Source organism: Macrobrachium nipponense, chromosome 37 (genome assembly GCF_015104395.2).
Source record: "Macrobrachium nipponense isolate FS-2020 chromosome 37, ASM1510439v2, whole genome shotgun sequence".
Taxonomy (NCBI): Eukaryota; Metazoa; Arthropoda; class Malacostraca; order Decapoda; family Palaemonidae; genus Macrobrachium; species Macrobrachium nipponense.
In genome coordinates, this window is record NC_061097.1 from 39,843,256 (window position 1) to 39,868,668 (window position 25,413).

General features: G+C 36.0%; 2 protein-coding genes across 4 annotated transcripts in view; one reads left to right on the plus strand and one right to left on the minus strand.

Moving 5' to 3' along the window:
- LOC135209170 (dolichyl pyrophosphate Man9GlcNAc2 alpha-1,3-glucosyltransferase-like) overlaps positions 1-25,413 on the minus strand; it is an 84,379-nt gene that overhangs the window by 7,542 nt on the left and 51,424 nt on the right. For all 3 annotated transcript variants that reach the window (XR_010313305.1, XR_010313303.1, XR_010313304.1), the window contains exons 3-6: positions 4,757-4,832; positions 2,420-2,854; positions 1,102-1,177; positions 79-255 (exon numbers count right to left, since the gene is read on the minus strand). The gene's annotated coding sequence lies outside the window, so the exon portion shown is untranslated. The remainder of the gene's footprint in view (positions 1-78; positions 256-1,101; positions 1,178-2,419; positions 2,855-4,756; positions 4,833-25,413) is intronic.
- On the plus strand, positions 13,202-25,411 carry LOC135209169 (putative uncharacterized protein DDB_G0282133). The gene is made up of 2 exons (XM_064241841.1): positions 13,202-13,392; positions 20,906-25,411. The coding sequence occupies exons 1-2, from the start codon at positions 13,372-13,374 to the stop codon at positions 24,611-24,613; spliced, it is 3,729 nt and encodes a 1,242-aa protein (XP_064097911.1). The 5' UTR covers positions 13,202-13,371; the 3' UTR covers positions 24,614-25,411.

Genomic DNA, 25,413 nt, shown 5'->3' on the forward strand with positions numbered 1-25,413 from the left:
AATGAATGCTAATAATGAATCTGAATGATGAAATGTATTCCAGTTTACACACAATTAAGCTGTAACAAAGAGACTTACCAATGCTTGATCTGCACTAGTCCCTGATGTGGCAAGAACACAGCAACTCAGATCTACACAACACGATTACACATAAAGGGTCACTAAAGCAATAATCCACAGTGGAACCTCAAGCTCTTAGTTTTGCTGGTGTTGCTCAGAATACTCCCTCTGTGTCACTTGTACACACAACCAACCCTGTCAGAATGTGATTGTGTATTACAATACCATGTATCTAAATGGTTTCGTTACAAAGCGATGCTAAATTTCTATGCAATGAGGAATAAAATAGGACAGGACTGATATGTCAAGACACATGACTGACCATTCTGTTTGAAAAGAACAATTGATGTGATAGATGATTTAGAAAATTTTATAAATAAGTTATCATTTCAATGCAGTTATGAAGAGGGCAGTCAAATAAAGTGGTACGTACTAAGTAAATTGCAGATATTGTTAGTTTTCTCAAGCACACAACATCAAAGCATAGCTTTACATTTTATCTTATAAGCTGATCATCTTAATAGCTTTGAGGATGAAAGAATGACATAAATCATACAACAATTGTTGAATAAAGTGAAAGTATAAATACTTAGATGTAAGTATGGAATAATTACGTGTCTGTCTGTCACCATCTTTCACCAAATCTCAGGGGGCTAGCCAAAGAATAATTAACTGATGCATGAGAACATTCTGTCTAGCATCTTACCCCATCTTGTACACTTTTTCTGCAAAGAGCCATCAATAAATTGCAAATCCCTTATCTATCATTTTAAAACAAGCAATCCAATTATTCACTGTAAGATTATCCAACATACAAGCATTTATTTAAAGAATTTTCACAGAGAATTATGAAAAATTGTATACATCAGCAAACATAAGGCCACTTCTCACCCCCTTCACACTACAGTAGCTCTGTCTAAGGAGTGCACCATAAGATATGTTAGGCCTAAGCCATTCTCCCTAAAGAAAATATTAGCTTTATCCTTACAAATGCAATGATTAGCAAAGACCAGAATGTGATAGCCATGGTTTTATACTCACAAGGAAAAACAGGTGATTAACTAGCTTTCTATTTCGGAGAAGAATGGGATCTCTCCCTGCGCTCACAGGGTGTTGGCTGGAAGAGAAAATGAGCAACAATTAATCATAGTATTTGTAATCATGATTCAACGAACACTGAAGCCTAGTTATATAAATCAGGTAAGGTCAGTGAATTTCTTTATGGACTGTTGCCTGCATTAAGAGTTGGTTACTTTCTTGAGGCTTCTTCTCATTCTTCAAAAATTCCTTGTTACAACTGTATCTCTTTACTAGCAATAACTATAGTTAAGAGGTAGTGACTCTCCCTTTTTAATTTATGGGCTTGATACAACTATTTTCTGTTTTATTCACATCAACTAAAGTAATGGTGATTCTAGCTACTAAGTGAGAGACATTACAAAGCAACAGTAGCAATTCTAATTACAGGCAGTCAACGGTTAACGGGAGTGGGGGTCCGTTCCCGGCCGAGCACCAATAACCAAAAATTGTTGTTTAACATCATAATATTTGTGGTAACAAATGGTGTTTATGATGCCATAAGCACCAATAAACTGCTTAATGGCACTGATAATCTGTTTACCAACGCTGATAAACTGCTTACCGATGCCAAAAATCTGGTTAACATCATCATTAGCCAAGCTTAATACAACTGAAACACACTGTTAACAGATGCTGCCGGTACTATCATGCTACCAATTTGCATAACTTCCTAAAAGCAATGATTCCTACTGTCGGCAAGAATAGATTTTGATTCTCGGAAATAACGAGAAGCAAAATCTACTTTAAACCCGTGAAAGATGTTTCCTATTGATGGTTAATATCAGTGATTTTTGCTTTTCATTCACAAATACTGCAAAACAACAGTTATCTTTTATAAATTTCATGTACTATGAAGAACTTTAACTGGTTATAATTATGATCTTTCACTCAATTTAGACTAAACAGACTAAGCACTCAATCCTCTGAAGCTAAAATTTAGGCACCATTGTGACGAGTTAACTCTCACTTTATTTTGTGTTGTACGAAAGCTGTCTGGGCTTCAAAAATATAGCACTGCATTAAATAAATTAAAAAAAATAATAAATAAATTAAATATAATTCTATTGTATAATACTATACACAGAAACAGCCTTTCATATTCAAATATCTAAGGATTCAGTAAAAGGAAGTTTAACTCGTTCAAGGTCACAGTTTTCTACTCTGACAACTGTTATAATCAGTATTAATATAAATAATAAAAAATATCTATACATACATAGCCTACTCATGTATTATCAGAAACTCACAAACCAAATAAACAAAACAAAAGGATGCTTACACAGGAGAGATGTCTCACCAGACAGGGACGCGAGCTGGTGGACGCAGGACTCTGACTCTGCCTTCCAGACCCTTTAGTCTTCTTGTGACCAGAACTTTTCAGATGCTCCTCTAGGTGCCCAATGCCACCAATGTCTATTCTACATCGGTTACACCTGAAGTCTTTAGCCTCGGTGACTGTTATCAGGCGTCGATTGAGAGCTATGCTAATGTTTGAGGGGAGAAGCTGCTCTAGTGACGGCGGATTCTCCTCGGAGTTGAGCAGGTTGGTCAAGGCTTGTCTGGTTCCCGCCACAGAGTGACGCCTGCTCTTCAGGTGGTCCACTGCTGCGGCTTCTCCAGCGTACACCTTATCACATACTGTGCATTTGTACTCGCTGCTGTTGCTCTCATACTTCAAAACCCGGTCATTCCAAGCTTGGCGAAGGGATGCGTTCTGGAAGAGAGTCGGTAGGATAACCGCACCTCTAGACAGACTTGTCAGAAAGTCAGAAGGATTAATAAATTGCTTGGCAAATCTACATAGTAAATAAATCCTGGTCTAAATGTAAATTTCAGGTCATTTTAATTGCTGTAAATTAAGCTAGGTCCATAAAAATTCCGGGCAAGTTCTGTGAGGCCAAGGAATTCAAGTAAGTTTCGACCAGGTTAATTTCGACCAGGTTAAAATAAAGTTAAGGAAAATTGAGTACCAAAATTATAGGTACCCAAGATATACCAAAGGTAGATCTTTGGTAGATCTAGTTATGGTCCTGGAAATATATTTGTACGTTGATAAAATTCATGCCACTTACCTAGTAATAGCTTGCTAGTACCTAGCTATAACATGTGTTCCATGTTCTTGGTTGTATCCCGACATATAAGGATTTGGAAAGGATATATGGGGGTTAGGATTGGTAAAACATGTTAAAGGAGGGCATACGTACCACATTTCTCGCGAGTTATCAAAGTTTATAACACTACACAACAAATTATACTTTGACGTTGATGAAGTTAAATGTGTAACATGGTGTCTCACAAAACACGTCAGTGACGTCATATGCGGTAGGAGTCTGGTAAACATTTGGTCTTTTATCACTGACTAAATTAATTTCTTTACTGTTTTGAAAGAACATTTGAATCTAACAGTATTGGTAAAAGTAATCAAAATTTAAATGCTAAGTAAAAATAGTCAAAGGATATAGTAAAATGCGTAAGAATTCTGCTTTTCTCGCTAGAGAGAACGGAGTATAGCCTAGCAGTGACTTTGTTAAAGTTAGACAGTTAATATTACTGTGTACAAATAAATTTACAACAGATCATCGATATATCTGTAACTTGTTTTCCTGGTAGTACAGAGATTGTTAATCCTACTGTTTAGGTTCAAATTCACTGCTCCCTTGTGTGTGTTTAAGTTTTCCTAGTTTTCAATTTTTTCTTTCGACAAACCTGCAAACAAAAGTATATTTGCTATAAAGAAAAAGAAAAAAAAAGTTTACCTGCTCACAGAAGCAAAGATTGTCTAGGGAAAAAAAAAAAAAAATCAAGCTCTGCATCTCACGTGAATAGTGTAGTGTGCCCGCAACTGTGTTTGTGGAGTGAGCGCTCAGGAACTCAGGTAGGAACCTGGCGCGGCTCTTGCTCTGCAGCAGCCACTTTTTGATAAATCTGAAAAGTGAGCAGTTTATCTGCTTACAGAAGCAGAGATTTACGATTTCCTCAAAACACTATGGGTCTGTATCCCCCTAGACAGATTTCTGTTTAGCTACGTTCAGCCTTTAGTCTTTATCTTATTTTATTTATTTATTATTACTTTTTTTTTGCTTCTGTAGTCAGTTAAACAGCTCATTTTTATTGCTTTCCGTCATTCATTAAGTATTTGATAAATCTGTGTGCTGATTTTGACTTTAGGTAAGCAGTGAATTTGGGCAACTCTACTGTAGGATTACCTTATTATGTACAAATAAATTTACAACATAGACCATCGATGTTTCTATATCTATGTCACATCGCAAAGCAAGTAAAGAAACCCGAATAATTCGTAGTATTAAAAATGAACAACCTCGAATTATCACTCCAAAATAACTATAAAAACAAACACGTCAATAAAATAATATTACCAAATCAATTAATTTTGCATAACAGCTCGCTTTCTGCTGTATAATCTGTATACGGAAATTGGTTTTTATTCCACAGTAACAATAAAACAGATATAGCTAACATCCATAACCATTCATACTTTACTTAAATAACTTTTCACCCCAAAGTAACAATAGACAAAACTACTTGAACTGAAAAATAAAATCACACTTACCTAGTGGCAATATTATTAAATAAATAAATAAAGTAAAAAACTCACCATACTCGCCATTGCTGGTAAGACTAAACGGGAGGCGGCTGCCTCACTTCAACACCGAGTCTATTGGACTATCAGTCTGTAGAAGAAGAAGAAGAAACGGAACTTTACTTCAAACGTAAACAAACTATTTTCTAAAGCAAGTGGTTTTGCACATATATTAAAAACGCTAGAACTCATTACAGATTCCCGACCAACTGCTCTCCTCTTCGGAGGTTACAGTAAAATACAATAAAAATGTAAAGTTAAAAAAGATCAAGCGGAAAAATAAATTAATAGCCATCTTCAGTCACTACCAAATGTCACTCTTAAAAACAACAATCATGAATAATTATTCAACGACCTGACAATCTTGATAAAGTTGGCTGCTTGAATCACTTATACTTACCATCAAGGTTAAAATTAGCTACTGCCCTAATAAGGGCAGATACAACTATTTTCCTGTTCTGTATATTGTTTGTTTTGCTGTATTGCAAGTCAACACTATGTTTAGTTGATGATATGTCTACAAATAAAGCACCGGTCACATCTCCCCTTTTCATTGCATATCTATGTTCCCTCAATTCCCGATCTTCCTAATTGATTCCCTATATAGGAATAATCTTTACAGCGTGCACAAGGGACATATAATACACTCTCTTGGCTTTTATAACTTTCCATCTTTTCATGTATCTTACTGTAATCAGCTGAAAAATGTAGTAAATGTTGCCGTTTTTTTTTTAATATACTTCCAAAACACAGCATGATTTTAATTCAAGTCATGAGTGTTTGTGTGTGTGTTTGTGAAAGTTTTTGCCGCGGGTCTGGGAGGGCGGCAGTACAGTGTAAAAGGAGAAACGTTATAGCCTCACCATCACTCACTATTGACGTGAGGGCGTGTCATCGCCTCTGTTATGTTCGTGCGAGTTTCTCGAAGTTTGTGATCGCGTGTTCGCGTGCATGTGTGCGTGCGCGTGTTGTACGAACGCATCTCTCTATAATGGACTTTCTTCTTTCCAATTTGGTTATGTATACAGTACCGCAAGCCGTATAAGTTGTTGCAATATATCTGCGTGGTTGCTTCATCCCTGATACGACCAGGCTTTGGAATTCTCTCAGTGCTTCTGTTTTACACATCTTATATAAACTTCCTCCGTGTAAGTGGCGGGGCTGGTGCTTTATTTTGCTTTGTAAAACTGAGTTTGGTTATTTCAAAAACACTGCTGTCCTGTCTGTTTCAAGGGATATATATATATATATATATATATATATATATATATATATATATATATATATATATATATATAGGGATGGGATTGCTAACGCTGCATTACTCTCAGCCACTTTTTTGCGACCTACTACAGCTGACTAACTACCAGGTGTATAATTAGGACACCCAAATTCCTAGCCTGGGATTCGATTCCATGCGGGGGTTCGTGTCTCAGCCTCCATTAGGATCTCTGAATATGTGTAACGCAGGTGTAATGTAACTGCTGTGTGAAACTCTCTATCGTCCTCTGTGTTTCCTTGGTACTTTTTTTTTTTATTAATCTTCGGAATTAAGACTCCCTCATTTATCTTTTCATTTCTGTTTATTTTTTTTCTCAGAAACAAAAAAAAACTGATTCCTTTCCATTGGCCATTACAATAAAGTCCATTTTCAAAATTAACTGATATCGAATTACATCAACACCATTATATCTTCATTGTGGTTCTCAAATTACGTTAAATAATTTCCTTAATCTTTCACAAACTTCTATGTTCTTTTTTTCTACAGTACAGGTTAAAATTATTTTTTATTATAACATTAATTTTTTGCTAACTTTGTCATAACTGATATCGCATATACTGTCTTTTCAACATATATTTTGATATTCACTCATAACTAAATATTTATCTTGTAATTCTGAATAAAATAGAATGAAATTTTAAACCTGAAAAAGAGCATATTACATCATGCAAGTAAAAAAAAAATGTACTTACATGATTTTCTGTGACTGACTTTGAGTTAGCCACCGTGAAACTCACTACCGGTCATTACGGCAATCCAGAATACCAATTGAGTTTACTTTTTATTGCTCCAATAAGAAACTTCACTCACAGAACCTCCATTTCGTCAATACTGACCGTGGCGAGGTAAGAAAGTACCGCAGTGTAATGAAAGACCTCACAGAATTTACTGCACTAGGCGCATGGCACTTCTGGTACGCCAGAAAGAGAACTAACACCACAGTTTCAAACGGGTAGTTTTCACTTCTTTCCCCGGAAGGAAACCTACGAATGAAACTTCCAAAGACGCTCTTCAAAGACGTATGCGTCACTTCTTGACGGAAGTACGACAATAACTACTGACGGAAAAGAGACAGAGTTCGTTCTTGACAGTCTTACCCGGCACATCCTATACACTTTGCGGCAGTGTTGACATTCGGGCTTCAAGCAGACAGACGACTCGGACACGCAAGAAGAAGAAGAAAAGGAAGAAGAGGTCCGCTCAAACTGCCGACATGGCGAAAAGGAAGAAGAAGAAGAAGAAGAAGAAGAACTTAAGCCTCTGACAACTTGGCATTTCACCAAAGGCAGCGAGAGAGAGAGAGAGAGATAGCGCGCGAGCGCACTGCGGTGTCTACGCAAAGGTTCGATAGTACTAAAAGAACGCCGTGGGGGGTTTTTATCGTATGCCGTTATTCATCAGCGCCGGCAGCATAAGGGTACTGGCGGATTCCCGACGAGGAATAATAATTGTCGGTATGCGTGTGTGGAATCATGCTATTTGTGCACGGACACACGAACACACACACACGCATGTTCACGTGGCAACTGCAGATAATCCCTATGTTTTTCCTCAGATTGATACTGTGCCTGTATAGTTGTATGTCATTAAACAGTACAGATGCTTATCCAAAGGTTATGTACGCAGTGTTTCTTTGGAATTAACAAATAAAAAAAACTGATGAGACGATTTTGATCAGATATATATATATATGTATATAATATATATATATATATATATATATAGTATATATATATATATATATAGTATATATATATAGATATATATAATATATATATATATATATAATATATTATATATATATATATATAAATAGTTTAGTCACATTTACAGAACGGAGGACATTAAGGTTGTACAAAATCCATTTGCAGAGAGAGAGAGAGAGAGGGTGGAGGAGAGAGAGAGAGAGAGAGAGAGAGAGAGAGAGAGAGAGAGAGAGATAGAGAGAGAGGAGAGAGAGGGAGAGAGAGAGAGGAGAGGAGAGAGAGAGAGAGGAGAGAGGAGAGATGAGAAGGTAAATGATGAATGTGGCATCGACTTGCTTCTCTATAGCACTCCATTACCAGTGGACATTTTGCGTGAATCATCTAAATTTAGAATTGCTAATTCTTGCCTTCATTAACTTCATACAAAATGTATCTAAGACAAAACACCATCGTTTTAAGATTGCAGTCTCTAAATGTCACGGAAACAGCAGATTCCTTCCCCCCAAAAAAACTTTAACTTTCATTAGGAATTTCTTTTCTTCCTCAGTGTTCCAATTATAATTTACATCCGTTAAATGAAAGGAAACCATATAAACACTTTTTTTTGCAACGGCTTCAAAATAGGACATACACACACACACACACACACACACATATATATATATATATATAGATATATATATATATATAATATATATATATATATAGATATATATATATATATATATATATATATATATATATCACCTTATCTAGGCCAGGCAGGAGTCAAATAACTATGGGAAAACAGAAGTGCTGGTAGAGTTCCGAATTCTTTTAGCACTAGCAGAGGGTAGTATACGCGAAGGTATACTCATATACACTTTTATTTTGCTTGCCTGTATACGAGTATAATGATTAATCCTATTTTTAACGTTTTTCCTTCTAATTATTTATTTTGCATTCCTCTTTGCTTTTTAATAATCTATTCAAAGTATCTTTCTATTCCGCTCCTTTCATACTTTCTCCACTGATGAAACATGATAATAATAATAATAATAATAATAATAATAATAATAATAATAATAATAATAATAATAATAATAATAATAACAATAATAATAATAATAAATCTTATGATTGAAAAAGAAACCCACAAATTCAATTTGTAACTTGTTTACTTCTAAGTATTTACATTTAGTAAAACTAAATGTAAATACTTAGAAGTAAACAAGTTACAAATTGAATTTGTGGGTTTCTTTTTCAATCTTCAGAAGAAAACTGAAAGAAGTTTTTGTTTGGTTAATAAATCTTATCATAGCACTCGCAAAATGTAAGAACAGAAATAAAGTCAATTCCTGCCCAGTACCTACAATGACACCATATAGATTTATTTTGTGGCAAAACTCTGTGAAAGTCTCAGTCAGGTCGATTGTCTGAAGGTCAGATCTTGTAACGGTGTGAAACTTCCACTATATAAGTGTGAACAGTGCATTTGTTCGTTTGTTTCTGATGGAGAAACAGCATCAATATAATAATAATAATATGTGGTGTTGAAGGTGATTGCTGATGAAACTATCACCTTTAACACCACATGTATAAAAATGTCTAATAATAATAATAATAATAATAATAATAATAATAATAATAATAATATAATAATAATAATACGCAATAATAATGGCTCTTCAGATTTAGGTGTTTTGAACCCCAGAGGATAGGCCTATCAGGCTATACTTCCATTCTTAAATAGAATTTCGGGATGAGTTTCCTAGACCTATCCGCTCCTCCAACATGAATGTGACCCACTACAGTCAAGTAACAACCGTCTTGCCGCTATGGCATGGATTTATGGCACGAACGTAATTATTCTGTTTAAAATGCTGTTAGCCGTAAGAACGGGATATCAGTATTGATGTTTTAATTAATAAGCTTTTTATTTTCATCCCAAACTACTATTAATCCTGGTTTACGGTAGGCTCAGAAACACACGACATAATTCTTTAAATAATTTTATTCCATCTGTGTACAAGAACTTGATGGTATATTTTTTTTTATCAGTTCATAGATATAGATTTTTATAGACGTTTTTTTTAACACGAGGTATACATCTTTAATTGTGGACATACGTTGAGTAGATGTTTCAAAAATTGCAACTGAAATCAACGAACTGGTAAATTTGTCACACGAAATTAAAAGAATATTGGTTCATGGATTTCCGTTATGTTACAGAAACCTACGAGACTGACAAGACAATGGTCTTATCTACCGTAGGCCTAACTTAGACTAAAATAAATAAGAGAAAAAAGTAGGCTCCTTCAGTCGACGGGCGGAGGCTGCACGAATCAGAGAAAACGGAATAGGAGATAATTGTTAATCAATTAATCACTAGTCACTTGTCATAAATCCCCACACTTCACTCATCACCAGCATCAAATCCTCTCTACTCTTCACTTATCGTAAATCTCCATAGCTTTCCGTATCATCACACGAACGTAATCCAAAATTTCATCTTTGACCTTTAAGCCGAGATCCGTTTCTTCTTCACCGGAGAGATCCCGCTTTTTCTTCTTCTTGAAACCGAGACTAGGGTCCAGGAAAACTGCTGGAATGGCCGTGGCCAATAGGCCTATGAGCCCCAGCAGCCACATGCCGGCCTGGAAATTGGTTTGGTCGTCTCCGACATCAATGCCAAGGATACGACCTTCTTCTCTCGAGGAAACGGCTGCTAAAGCACTAGGAGGAGGATACACCCCCTCCGGAGCGTCATTGTAGGACTGACCGATCGCTTCGATCATCTGCCAGCAAAACGAGATCGTTAGAATTACTTTTAAGATCGTTTTGACAGAAAGCCACTCGTTGACATACATTGTTAATCAGATATACTGCAGAGTCACTTCCATAAATGTCGAATAAGCTTCAGTAAGTCACAAAGTATGTAAACAAGTAACGGGAGAGTTCCAGTAAGCTTGAATTCCTTCTAGCGAGAAGCTCACTTCTGCTCACGAGCAAATGTGACTTTCTGGCGATATTCTCTTTGAGGTCAGGACTCTGTTGAAAGTGAGGAGAGCACGACCGTCGACTTTAATTTTTTCCTCTGTTCGACCTATTTTAACGATGTGCTTTTCACACACACATACACACGCACACTATATATATATACTATTATACTAAATATGTGTGTGTACTCATATCATAAACAATACCGACGAATCTTGTTTCCTTTTATCACTAAGTCGGGACCACGAGAACTGCACAATGAAGTTTCTTCCCTTGATTTAAACCGAAAAGGAAATTTTAATATTTTTATATTAAATTTTTGAACGGTGCAAAGTTCCGTCATTTAATCTGTAAGGGTTAAAAAAAATTAATCACTCACAAGGAATTCAACAGCAACAATATTTACAACATGAAATAAGAATCCTTTAAAGTTAAAAAATGGAGAAAGACAACACATTTGTTACATCCAAAACCAATATGACGAAATTATTGTACATTTAAGCTTTATTTCATCGACTACAAACGCCTCAATAAAACTATCATCATAAATTCCCAATCAGAAGATAATCTTAAAATTACTACGATAAGTCTAGGCACACAAACCATGTCCAGTCCACCCACTTTGAAAATAACTTTGGAATACTTGTTACAAGAGGCAGCGCATAAACCGAATGATCGTAGGAACTTAAAGGGTTGATAATCAGAAGCCATAGTAGAATCCAGCTCCCATGAAGGGAGCATTAGATGGGCGCCATTCTTCGCGCGTTGGTCTTGGATACGAACGCTTAGCCTAACGGTACTGCACATGAGTCTACGAAGTTTAGTCGCTGTTCTGACCTACTGCCCTTCTCTCTCTCTCTCTCTCTCTCTCTCTCTCTCTCTCTCTCTCTCTCTCTCTCTCTCTCTCTCTCTCTCTCTCTCTCTCTCTCTCTCTCTTGTAGATAGACATCTGTATTTTATCACTGAAGAGTGAATAACCTCTAAATTAAACAAGTATTCCTAAAATTTACCTTTTTCAAATTTTTTCGTTGTTCGCTTGACGTAAATTATGTGATTTTTCTCTGTAACATATAACACAAAAACTGTTATATATATATATATATATATATATATATATATATATATATATATATATATATATATGTATATATATATATTATATATAATATATATATATGATATATATATAGATAATATATATATAATATATATATATATATATATATATATATATATATATATATATATACATATTACGCCTTACAAGTATCTCTAGTAGTAGTAATAATGGCTGTTGCAACGGCTCTCTGGTTCAATGTACAGTACAATGACAAGACCAATGGAGGGTCCTAATTTCCTACACATTCTTCTCTCTCATAAAGCAGGCGCGCCGATCTTCTGAATTCCGTTATCTTAAACAGATTACGAGCGCTGGAAGTCACGCACACTGTGTTTTGAGAGAGAGAGAGAGAGAGAGAGAGAGAGAGAGAGAGAGAGAGAGAGAGAGGAGAGAGGAGAGAGAGAGAAGGATCAAGGACTACCTTGAATGATGATTTGCAAAACATAGAAAAACTAATAAATTAAAGAAATGATAAATACAGACATGTGACTTAGAGAGAGAGAGAGAGAGAGAGAGAGAGAGAGAGAGAGAGAGAGAGAGAGAGAGAGAGAGAGAGAGAGGATAAGGAATACCTTGAATGATGATTTACAAAACACGAAAAACTAATAAAATTACGATGGAAAAACTAATATACAGATGATATACAGACATGACAGAGAGAGAGGAGAGAGAGAGAGAGAGAGAGAGAGAGAAGAGAAGATAGAATAGAGAAGAGAGAGAGAGAGAGAGAGAGAGAGTGAGTCTGGCTTTGAAGGAAACACTGAAACAGCAGTGGATGATTGTGGGAGTCACGAAGAGCATATTATCTCCGAGAACCAAGATAAAGTCTCCCTCCGGTCACCTTCCTCATCTCGTCAACATCATCATCACACTCCAATTCTTTCCCGCCAACTATTTAGGTTACCAGTGAGAGAAGAAGAAGAAGAGCCTTCTTCTTTACCCAAGAATGGTAATTAATGCTTCTATGGGAATTCAACCGTAAGAAAAATAAATGTATTCTTCGGTCTTCCATAACTGGGGTGGGCCAGATTTTGCTTTTTGGGAACGTGAACGAACGACACAGGGATGAAAATGATCTTGGGTTACATTTATATACTAGTTTATGGCGGTCACGGTAGAAGGAAGCCGCCTTACAAGGGCACTCCAAAGGCACCTTTATATAGTCCAGACCCGTAAAAACGGAGAAAAAGGAAGCGCGACACACACACACACACACACACACACGCTTCTAAAAGTCAGAAAGGTTATGAATGTCAGGAAACTCTCATTTGGCCTGAAGCTTCGCAACGCATGCGCCCTTTCAACCCACCAGACTTAAACCAAAGTGACTTCCAAGCGCGATTTTTTTTTTTTTAACCAACCGAGAGGCGTCTTTTAGCGCAGTCGTTACTCAAGACGACTCCTCGGAAGGCTGGCGGACATCTTGTGACGTCACACAGGTAGAGTCTCTGGTTTGCCAGGTTCCGTTCAGTATGCGTTTGGATCCTGTGTTGGCTGTGAGACTTTTTTGGGTTCTCGACGATGTAGGAAAATACGCGCGAGGATGTGTCGCATCGTCAAATTGGTAAGAACGGCAACTCATTTCCTTAATTATTATTATTATTATTCGAAATTTGAATCAATTTTAGACGGAACAAGTCTAAAAATTCTGAAAACCCGTGTAACAAGAAATGTTACCTGTAACAATTTTGAAAAATACTTTTTTTTTTAGCTATAAACATATTAATTAAAAAGTGTTTACGAATGTTGAAATCTTAAAAACTACCTGGATAAACATCGTGTAAAACCTTCTACAGTGCTACCTAATACACCCAATTTTTAAAAAATTCCGAAATACAGCATTACGAAACAGAAATTTGAGCTTACCCAAAATACCTGATGCAAATTATGTCTAAATTTAAGCGAAATTTTCTCTTAAAAGTCAAATTAAGTACATTAGAAGGAATATAAATTTCTCTATTACTTTTTGGTTTGTTTTACGTAAAATATAACTAATTAAGATGGCTATTTGTTTGTCCGTTCGCACTTTTTCTGTCCACACTCAAATATTAAAGACCACTGAGGCTAGAGGGCTGCAAATTCCTATGTTGATCATCCACCCTCCAATCATCAAACATACCAAATTGCAGCCCTCTAGCCTCAGTGGTCTTTATTTCAAGGTTAACGTTAGACATGATTGTGTGTCTGGCACCACTGTAGGTGCCAACAACACAGGCCACAACTGGGCCATGGTTGAAAGTCTCATGGGCTGTGGTTGAGAGGTTCAATGGTTATGATTGACTGAGGGTTCCATACAGCATTATATTGTATACAGAAAACTCGATTGTGGCAAAGAAACTTCGGTGCAACTTTTATTTGCTTTGTAAAGAGTTTGAGACAGATACAATTTCTCAGTATCAGAGACGTGAAAGGGATCGAAGAGTAATTGAAATCGTCTGACTCTTGTGTTGGCGATGCTCGCTTGGTTTTAGGACCGGGCGTCGCCCACAAGAAATCAGTCACATGGAATATTTTAGCATACACACACACACACACACACATATATAGTATATACTAATATATATATATATATGCAATATATATATATATTATATAATATATATATATCTATATATATTATATATATATATGCATATATATATATATATATATATATATATATATATAGATATATATACATATATATACAAATATATATTTGTGTTTGTGCATGTAAACATGTGCAAGCCAAATATAAAAGTTTGATTAGAAATGGTTATTTTTATTATAATAAATTAGTAATTTTGATTTGATATATGCACGTGTGTAAATTTTAAAATTACTGAACACAAAAGAATCTACGTAGATTTGCTGAAGCCATTCTTGGCAGTATCATCAATATTATCATTTTATGATTGAGTGACAAAAAAGAATAATAATAATAATAATAATAATAATAATAATAATAATAATAATAATAATAATAATAATAATAAATTTGAACATTACTGAAAATTTTAAATTCCTTTAGTGTTTAGTTTTTAATTACCTTGTTTCTTTTATGTTTGCTTATTGAGTGCCATTTTATTCACTGCTTTCATCAGAGTGGAGTTACTACAGTGAGAGTCAGTGCCTTGGAACTTTCGTTGCCTTCTGTGTTTCCAATTCCGATGCCTCATTTACAAGTTTTAAAATTATTTAGGGTCAAATTCCAATTAAAAATGAGCCTAAAATAATTATATGCACACATATATATCTTAATATATATATGTATGTATGCATGTATGTATGTATATACGTATACTATCTCAAGTACAAAAGGACCACTAAAACACTCTGGTTTAAATATAGTCCTTAACTTTAAATAAACCACAGAATGGGCCTTTTATACATGAGATGTACCCTGTTTTAACAGAAGAATTTATTTGCGTATACACACACACATTATATATATATATATATATATATATATATATATATATATATATATATATATGATGTGTGTGTATGTGTGTATATACACACACATCATTATATCTACAATTTAGATTATTAAAAAAAAACTAACTAAAAATACATAGCAATATATAATGTAAACTTAAGAGTTCAAATTTGTCAATAAAAGCTTGTATTTCCGTTTTATTTTGTGCTTCTTCCGATGCGTTTTTTAGATAATAACCCCCCCCCCCCACACACACACACACAAAAAAAGAAAGAAATAAGTTCAATCCCACAAGGTCGTGAGGGCAACCATTGTTCCTGAGGTTGATTTGCTCTGTGAACTGGGCTAACCCATGCCTCCATTCCCTATACCCTCCTCCCCCTCCCCCTACCACACCCAGCCTTCAACCTCTCTCTCTCTCTCTCTCTCTCTCTCTCACGACGTCTGATAACATATCCGCATTCTTCATACAGTAAAACAAAGCCAACACACACAGATATAGACAGACATACATACAGTAAACATATTATAAGGTAATATGTCAGCATTTATGCAATGAAATATGGACAGAGAGAGAGAGAGAGAGAGAGAGAGGAGAGAGAGAGAGAGAGAGAGAGAGAGAGAGAGTTATATGGTATTTATCAAGACAGAAATCCCACCTTTTTTGGAACTGATATATTTTTACCTTAATCTGGAGGTCCACAGTATTAGCATCAGAAGTAGGGATTTCATATAAAGGCAATAATTTGGTTAAATTCAAGTCACTGTCTATGATATATTTTGCGGTAATATTCTAATAAATCATTTAAAAACACTGGTTTTCATTATTGCGTTACACTGGTTTAACAGGGATGAAATGGTGAGATAGCTAGTCTATAAAAGTTAAATATATCGCAGTCACAGGGAAGGCCAAGGAGCACTAACAAAGAAAACGGGATAATTACCAAAATGTGGGACTATAGAAAATTGAGGCATTGCCACATGCTGGAAAGGGAAAACTTATTGCGTAGGAGGCATTAACAAAGGGATAAGGCGTTCAGAGGCTGGAAAACAGACTGGAATCTCAAAAGAATTAGATGGTCTGAATGTGTGGTGAGAAAGACTAGCAGAGCAGTTGGCTATAAATGCAGAACGAATAGAAACAGTAAGGTGCACTTTTGGAAGCTCTTAGAAATCAAGGGAAACTGGATAGATGAAGAGTAAGACCTGATAGAACTTCAGGAAAAAACTAGAGAGAGTTAAGAAAATAATGTAGTAACCTGCTGTTAAGTTTCAGTCCGAAATTCAGTAAAACTACTATATATATATATATATATATAGTAGTGTTACTACTATATATATATAGTAGTAGTTAATTACTATATATATATATATATAGTAGTAACAATACTATATATATATATATATATATATTATATATATATATATAGTAGTAACACTATAATTTCCCAGATGAATGATTTAAGGTATTGCTTACAAGAAAGTAAATAATACGTACTCTGAACGGAGGCATACATTAAATCAGTGAAGTTCTACAGATAATGGTACCAATAAAATCTAAATCTTATAAGGAAAACTTAAGCACTGAATAACAGTGGGAATCAGGATCAGATAAAAGAAGGGATAATAAACTGGGCATAAAAAACTAGACCTTTTTCAAGTTATAAGATTCTGCACCTATACTCTGTTTTTTTCCATCTGTCCTCCACCTGTGATGTTTTGCATGGTAAAACTGCGTCCCAGGCTTTAAATAGTTACGCTATGTGCAAGTTTTAGGTAAATAAAAGGATATCTGGGCGTAGATTTGCAACTGAAAAATGTTTTAAAAATTTACTGTATGCGAATTACACCATTAATATTCGAAATAGGATATCATTATAATCGTTGAATGTTAGCTGAATGTAACTATCTAAAGCCCGGGACGCAGTGTTACCATACAGAAACACCACAGGCGGATGGACAGATGAAAAAAAAAAAAAAAAAAAAAAAAAAAAAAAAAAAAAAAAAAAAAAAAAAAAGGAGTATAGTGAATTGAGTGCTGAGGAACCATGCATGGACTAGCGAAAGTGAAAGTCAGATTAAAATGAAAAAAACTCATACATAAAAAAAATCTAAGGTAGCAGTGTTATTCTCTTAAGATCTTTCAATATCCAATCAAATTCTGGATGAAAATCTCTAATCATTAATATGTTCAAGTGACAATCCAGAGAATTAAATGAAATATGATGACAAAAGTCAAATTTGTCTCTTCTTTCTCCGGGTTGTCAAATAACTCTGATCCCAATCAAATTAAGATATATATGGCTTTTCCTGCCTCTTTTTATTCATTTACCTTTTTTAATGCTTTGGTGGCACCAGAACCAACCAATCTTGTGGGTGGGTTAGTTTTTTCTGGTGGTACATGCACTTTTTCTCATCATTTATATCCTAGGATTATTTTTATATGGTTTCCATTACCACTTAACCTTTAGCCAACAATGAACTTCAATCGAATTTGATCCAACCTCCTAGTGGCTTCTTTGTACGTGTAACTATTATGTGTTTACGAATACAAATGTCCACCTGTTCCCTGTGGCAATACTTTTCAAATGTATGTCTTATGTTCTTGAATACCATCTCCTCATCTTTACAGGCCATCTAACCAAACAGAAGCGTTCTATTCCCTTTGGCTTTACTCTTAGCCAACAATATATCTTCCCCTAACATTTCCAATTGCATAATCAATATCCCTTGCATTCTGTCGATGTGAATAGGCAAAATGTTCTTAGACCACTTCAAAAGCATGTGCAGAGGGTGCCAAAAATATCTCAGGCCACTATGCTCTTGCTGATTATCTTGATACAAGAAAACTAATACGTACTGTCTTTCCATTATTCAGTGGGTGCATCAACAGCTGGCCAGCATCTAGCATTTCTAAGGTCATACTTTCTGTCTTTTTGTCATATGTTTTAGCTCTGCTTCATTTGTTTCAAGGAACTGTTCATTTTTAGGAAATAACAAGTATTTGTTCTGCTGTAAAGTCCTTTGGTCTCCGCTTTTCCCTTCAGAAATCTTAGAAAGAATTTTTTCCCATTATTCATAGCACGAAGTCAGATCAACCTCTCCCAAAAGTAGTGTAAGAATTACACACATCATACTCACTAACTTTTCACAACACTCATAAAACTGTCATCCCGTATGAGTATCAAGCAGAATTAAAAAATAAACATGGTTTGCCTATTTCAGACTGCTGAATCCTACACTTTTTCTGCATCTCATTTTGCTTAAAGGGGCAATTCTTTTCTATAGTTTCTTGTATCAAGATATGAAGCTTCTTTCTAGAAAGGTATGAGTACAAAATCCTATGATCCATGGCGGGAGTCCATTGGGAAGATCACATTACAAATGGGGAGTTGGTGATGAGTTATCACTTGTGACTAAGATCTCAAAGATTAAGATATAGTTTGGCTATGTGATTATAAAGAATGCAGAGCAGGTACAGGCAGTCCCCGGGTTACGACGGGTTCGGCTTACAACGTTCCGAGGTTAAGGCGCTTTTCAATTATATTCATCAGAAATTATTTCCAGGGTTACGACGCCTACAAAGCTGATCTGGCACAAGAAATATGACACCAAAAATGCAAAATAATAAATATTTGAAGGTTTCTTTTATGCAAAATGCAATAAGAATGCAGTTTACATAGTTTTTAATGTACCCAAAGCATTAAAAGTAAAGTTATCTTAGGATTTTTTATGATGTTCTGGCTTACGACGATTTTCGGGTTACAACACGTCTCAAGAACGGAACCCCGTCGTAACCCGGGGACTGCCTGTACAGTAGTTTGAAAAGTAGTAAATATGGAAGTAGCATAGCAGTACAAAGACCTCAAGGAATGACAAGAAATTCATAGAAATGGGGCAAAGAGGAAAACAGGATCGCATTGGAAAAACTCATTGCAAACCTTTCTTCTTAAAAGAAATAATTATATGAAAAAACAATAATGACTGCAAAGAATTCAAAGCAGGGACAGTGCTCAGTCGCAGTGATTGAAATTGGTATGGTGATGGACTTGCTCTCTAAGGTGATGACACATGTACCTCCTAAACAGAGAAAGGTAACATGACAAAAGAGGCAGAAAACAGCAGTTCTATCTTCTAAAGGTAGAGCAGGTGGTATAAATGGTTAATAACATTATGTAGCTGAAACTTCAGATCATGATCTTTCGACTTTAACTGAGAAAGGTCCACACCTAATAAGGAAAGCACAGCTGAGGAGGTGATGACAGTACCTAACAAAAAAACTCTTTAGAGGAATGACTGGACTAATCTCTGTATACAGTAATACATACAGTACATTGCAACACAGTATAGCACTACAGCTTAACAGATTCTTTCGGGGTCTGACCCTCTGGCAAGTAACAAAGTTCATTAAGTAAAAGAGACCTATAGCTTATCATAGCCCACGCTTGAATATATTTATAGAGGTCTTATGGCTAACAGGAATTCAACCTACACTAACTTGTACTTTACACTTGACACTAAATTCAAGAAATGTAGTGCGTCACTGACTTACGTCGGATTTGATCTTATGACACTTTTTCAGCACCATTAATGGCATTTTACGGTGTCGTAACTTGCCGTTGCTTCAGGTTACAGAGATAATGGCAAGAATAGACATCAAATTAACATTGCTTATGGCCCTTTAAGTTATGGTGTCAAATATCAAGTTACAGAGGTATCTGAAAATGTATCACATCTGAAATGGTAGGATAGCAAAAAATAACAATATGTAGTCATAATGTAGCTGATAAGATCAGAAGTCTACGCTAAGGTCCATTTTGTTGAGATATTACCCATACAGTATCTCTCAATTGTTATTGTGTGAAACACAGATATACATATATGTACTACAGTACTCAAAGAATAATAAAGGGATTTTGACGTAGGAAAAATCTATTTCTGGGCGAGGAAGCTGTGTCACCCAGTGAAATAGGTTCCTTCAGCACTATTTCTAAGGTAAGATATTGCTAAAATACCAGAGAACTGCTAAATTGGACCTGCCAGAATATTCCAGCTCGCTCACCTTCATATAAAAGGTGTCGGTATAGATTTGGGGCGAGTGAAACGCACCATCATGTTGAATTATTACAATACGTAACATACTTAATACAAGAACACTGCAATAGCAAAATTATCATACCTAGATACAGTATTGCTATCATGTTTGATGGGCCAGGTACAATAGTATCTACCGTACTATATTTAATACTGTAATAACCAGCAAAAAAAAGAACCAATAGCATGTTACCTCCTATGAATTATCCGAGTAAATTGTAATATACGTATATGAATAAGTGTAGTCTGCTTCATCAACAAACATACAAAGACCCATTTCCTTTATATTCCAGTTTACTATCATTGCATAAGTCATGTGTCTCATACTTTCAAGCATTTTTGTCATTTCAATCATTCAACATCAACATTCCTGTAATCAATTACCTCTCCTGAATTAGATTTGTTTTTTGTCATTTTGTCATTAGTTACAAGAACTGTTGAGTAAAATTTTTTGTCAGTAATGAAGCATAAAGGTTATGAACTAAATTTAAAACCTCATTTTTTTTCTAAATGGAATGAAAATACCAGTATGTACAATTAAAATTGGTGTTTTCTTTTACAGATCTGTGGAGCTGTGCTGATGAATCTGTGGCTTGCTGTGTCCACCAGCAGTTTGACAGCAAGAAATTTGAGTTCCAATTCTCATCTTCTTATGATTCTCAATGGGACTTCATCAACATCACTTCAGTGGCTTAAAACCAACCAAAGTGGAAATGAATCCCAACCTGGATACAAGAATAGAGGAGTTAACCTAATGATCCAGATTGAAGATTCATCACAGCAGAACATTCCGAGAAACATTGAAGAATCAGGTACAGCTTATGTTAGACAAAACGAAAATTTCTCCAAAACACTGTCCATTCTAGCACCTGAGGACAGACAGTTTTCTGTACAAAATAACAACAGATTCAGCTCAAATAATAACCAAATAATAAATGGTGCTAACACCCAGATTGTTGGAAACAGTCCGAACTCAGCCATACAAATGGTACAAAGTTATGTTGAAAACATGATCAACAGGCAAGGTGGGGACCGTCCAGGTTATATCATGATAAACTCCCCTAACCCTGCCATTATTAGTCAGCTTACAGAAGTTCTTACTCAGCACTATGGCACATCCTCTGTTATAAGGGAATCTGGAGCAATACAAAATTTTCTCACCAACGCACCTAATGCTGGAGTGATGGGAACAGACACACAAGGCACAACCAATTCACTTTTGTCTTCAAATTCCATGCCAGTGTTTCCTCACGCTCCTTACAATTCCAGGAGGACGTCAAATGTCTCCAGCGCACAAGCACGGCCCTCGCATACAGATTATATAACTCAGCAGCTGTCTGCTATAGCAGATATCTCAGTGTCCTCTGGAACACTCATTAATGACACTCTCAGCCATCAGTCAACTAAACAGTTCCAAACACCAGAAACTCCAGTCATACATTTCACAAAGGGAAACACACAATATCTAAATACAAGCGACATAAGCAATGAGTTCCCTAACACAGTAAATACAGATCACAGCAAAGGTGAGAATAATCTTGAAGAAAATGTCATAATTGATGCAAATCATTCATTCAAAGACTCCTCTTTAAACAATTCTAAACTACACATTGCATCAGCTCCACCTGAAAACTCTCATAGTGAGGAGTTTAACAATTCCTTTATGTACAACATGAGTTATTCAGCCAATTTGACCAGTACAAACCGAAGCCAAATAAAAAACAACAGCGAAATATACCCATTAGGAGCTCCTTTCAGTACAACTGGTTATGAGGACTATTATGAGGAGATAGATGGTGAGATTGTTTTAAGCCCAACAAAATTTATGAGAAAAGCTGGACCTCTTCATGTTGGTGACTTAAGTGAATATGAATATTACAGCCATGAAGATGAAGATCAAAGTGAAAATCATCAAATTGGAACCTCTTCCAATAAAACAAAACAGGATCTTACTAAATGGACACAAGCTAATAATACGTCTCCTGATGGAAATAACGAAGAAACCTCCAAAGACAAAACTATCAATACATTTACCCTCTTGAATAATGACCAAGTGAGCAATATCCAAGGTAATTACACCACTCTTCAATTCAGCAGTGAAACAACCCCAGTCCTCTCAAATACAGAACAAGCATACTATAACAGTAATGGACACAAAAGAGTAAGCAACGACACACTCTCAAGTTCTAGTTATGAAGGCAATCAAACAACCAATTTACTAAATGGTCATTCTGGCTCACTAAACATATATTCCCAAACTACACCTTCCACACAACTGCACTTCATACAACAAAAGAATAATACTAATTCAGAAAAACCTCATGATCAGACAATACAATCTGATAACAGTTCTATTGATCTAGTAACCATGGGATTACCTTATAAACAATCTGGAAGTGCATTAGAAACTAATGTAAATAATAATTACAGTCAAAATAAGGTAGAGAGTCCTTCAATGGAATTCAGTGCCAACAAAGTGCTGGATTATCTGGTGAAAATGAATCACAAGGACTTGAAAGTGTTAGGCATCTCAGAAAACATGAAAGATGTCGTAACCTACTTGAATGCAAGAGATGATACAGAAGTAAAAAATGTTACTTACAAGTCTGATAGTTATAGACTACATAACTCCACACTTTCAAATACAAAAGATGATCACACTCAAGTAAGACCTAACTTTAGCCCTGGACACTTTCGTCAAAGTGATGTGAGCCAACAGCAGGTTCCCCCTAACTTTTTTCCCGTTCGGCCATCACAACACAGTTCACTCCATCATCACGAACACGGTCACAACGCAGGATCTCTTCCCGAGTTAACTGAAGAGCAGCAGCAGATTATATCACGTCTTCCAGTCGGAATGCAGCATGTTGTGACATCTATAGTACAAGCAGTGCAAGTTCCCTTACAAACAACAACTACTCCTTCCTCTACATCCCCTCAGTATCCTGTTCCATTTCCATATCCTTATCCTTACCCAGCCTATCCTTATTACCCACCACTTGGCCACCCATATCCACCATTTCAACCCCTAACAACTACTGGTCCTCCCCTCAATATACATGGCAACAACCACCCACCTTCTCAAAATAATCATCACAGCTTAAACAGCAACACCGGTAACCATGCTCATAACCATCATCACATACACAACTCACACGTAAACCATCATGATGAGCACGACAGTCATCACGCTCATTTGTTTAATCATTCAACACATGAGAACCACGGGCATCACGCTTCACAAGGACATGAGGGTCATCATCCAACACATATTGATCACATAAACCAGCAAAACAGAAACCACCAAGGGTCTAATACAAGTCATATCAATCATGGAGGCCATATTAATAGGATCACTCAGAGATTTAATAATACTAGCGACACTAATCATGATATTACTCACTTTAATAATCCAAGTGATGCCCAAAATCATCACTCTACATTATCTGCTAATTCATCATCACCTGTTACAACTAATCCCACAATTTCTGAAACAAGCACTCCTCACAATGTCCCATCATCTTATTTTACCTTTGGACCAGCTGTTAATCCCATCATTAGTCAGTCGAGAGTTGGTGAAGTTGATGAATCACCTCCAAATGAAAATAGAGACCGAAATGGTCCTGTATTCTATGCTGCAGGAGTTCCAGGCAATCAAAATCAACGTCCCAGTAACGGACAGCGTTGCAGTCAAACAGGTATGTCAGGAGGTTCCTGTCATAATAGGCTGAGTCTGGGTGGATCACCTGCTTCTCCAGACAGAAACCAAGGTCTGTTACAATTACGTCAAGATGCTTCTCACATGGGAAATGGCCAACAAGCAAACTCAGGTATAGTAAACTTCCGTCCCCCTGCTCAAAACAGTATGCAAATGGGATCACCAGTCCTTAATGTGGTCTTGCCGGAAATAGCAACACCTTCGACCACCAGCGAACCTGGACCTCTTATTGACCCTAATCCTCCTGAAACTACAACAGAACAGCAAGTCAATGAAGCTCCTAATGCCATGAATCGCCAAGAAATGAATTCACTCTTACAGTCACTCTTTTCTTCCCCAACACTCTTGCTGCTTGGCATTGTATTCGCAACCAGCGCAGCATACATGGCAATAGCCATGGAGGAACAAGCAGCACAACAGAGGTTTCAACAAGCTCAATTAGCTGCAGCTTTTGGAGGGCAGCCATTCCCACCAGGACGTAAGCGGCGTAACATTCACACTGACGATTATTTCTCAAAGAATAGGTTTCCACTGATCAACAAGATTTTATGATAGCTCCAGCTTCCTTTTTGGTGAAATGGTAGTAGTACAGTGCTGTTAAATAATCCTTAAATTACACTGCTAAAATAATAAAACAAGAGAACTCCATGAATTCAAGGCTACAACTCAGGCACAAAAGCTTCAAGTTGAAAGAAATCCAATTACAATATTAATGTGACAAATTAGTGGAATGCATTACTTCATCAACTGTTAAACCCAAGTTCTAACTCCTGGACATTCAGAATTGCTTATGAGAACGCAAAAGTTTTTTTATTCTATTTGCAGTACATGACATCTGCAGCAGAACTGGGTACTACTAATATCTTTTCCTTTTACAAGAATTCTGTAAAGAGGCTTACCAGGCTCTTCGAAAGTGATGGGATCCCAGGAGAGAGAAGACTTCCCAAGAAAATTAATCCTGTAGTTATGAGAAGAACGAGTACGTATATGGAATAAAGTAGTAATCATAAGATTTGGGGTACTAAAATTTAGTTATGCCTCACACATGACAGCATGATGATTCATTACCTGGATATGCTTGACATAATACCCTTTCTATACATGTAAAGTGCATTTTTGGGCATTATTAAACCTCCTTTTGCTAGTTTTGTTTTATTAATTCCTGTGATCTTCTACCAAGGCTGCTAGAAGCTCAATCTTGCCAAAGGGACAACAGGAACTGGTTAACCTTAGATCCAGCACATCTTGTGATTCACTCAGCCAGTGGAGAGATGACTATGATTTCCATCAAATTTTAAATCATTCAAGAAAATGACCTACTAATTTTTAATGTTTTAACTGCATAATGATTA

Excerpts from the sequence above, each read along its gene's own strand:
- LOC135209169 (XM_064241841.1), top strand. The coding sequence starts at position 13,372 with ATGTGTCGCATCGTCAAATTG. Across the intron at positions 13,393-20,905 it reads TGTGTCGCATCGTCAAATTG|ATCTGTGGAGCTGTGCTGAT; the intron begins GTAAGAACGGCA and ends TTTCTTTTACAG.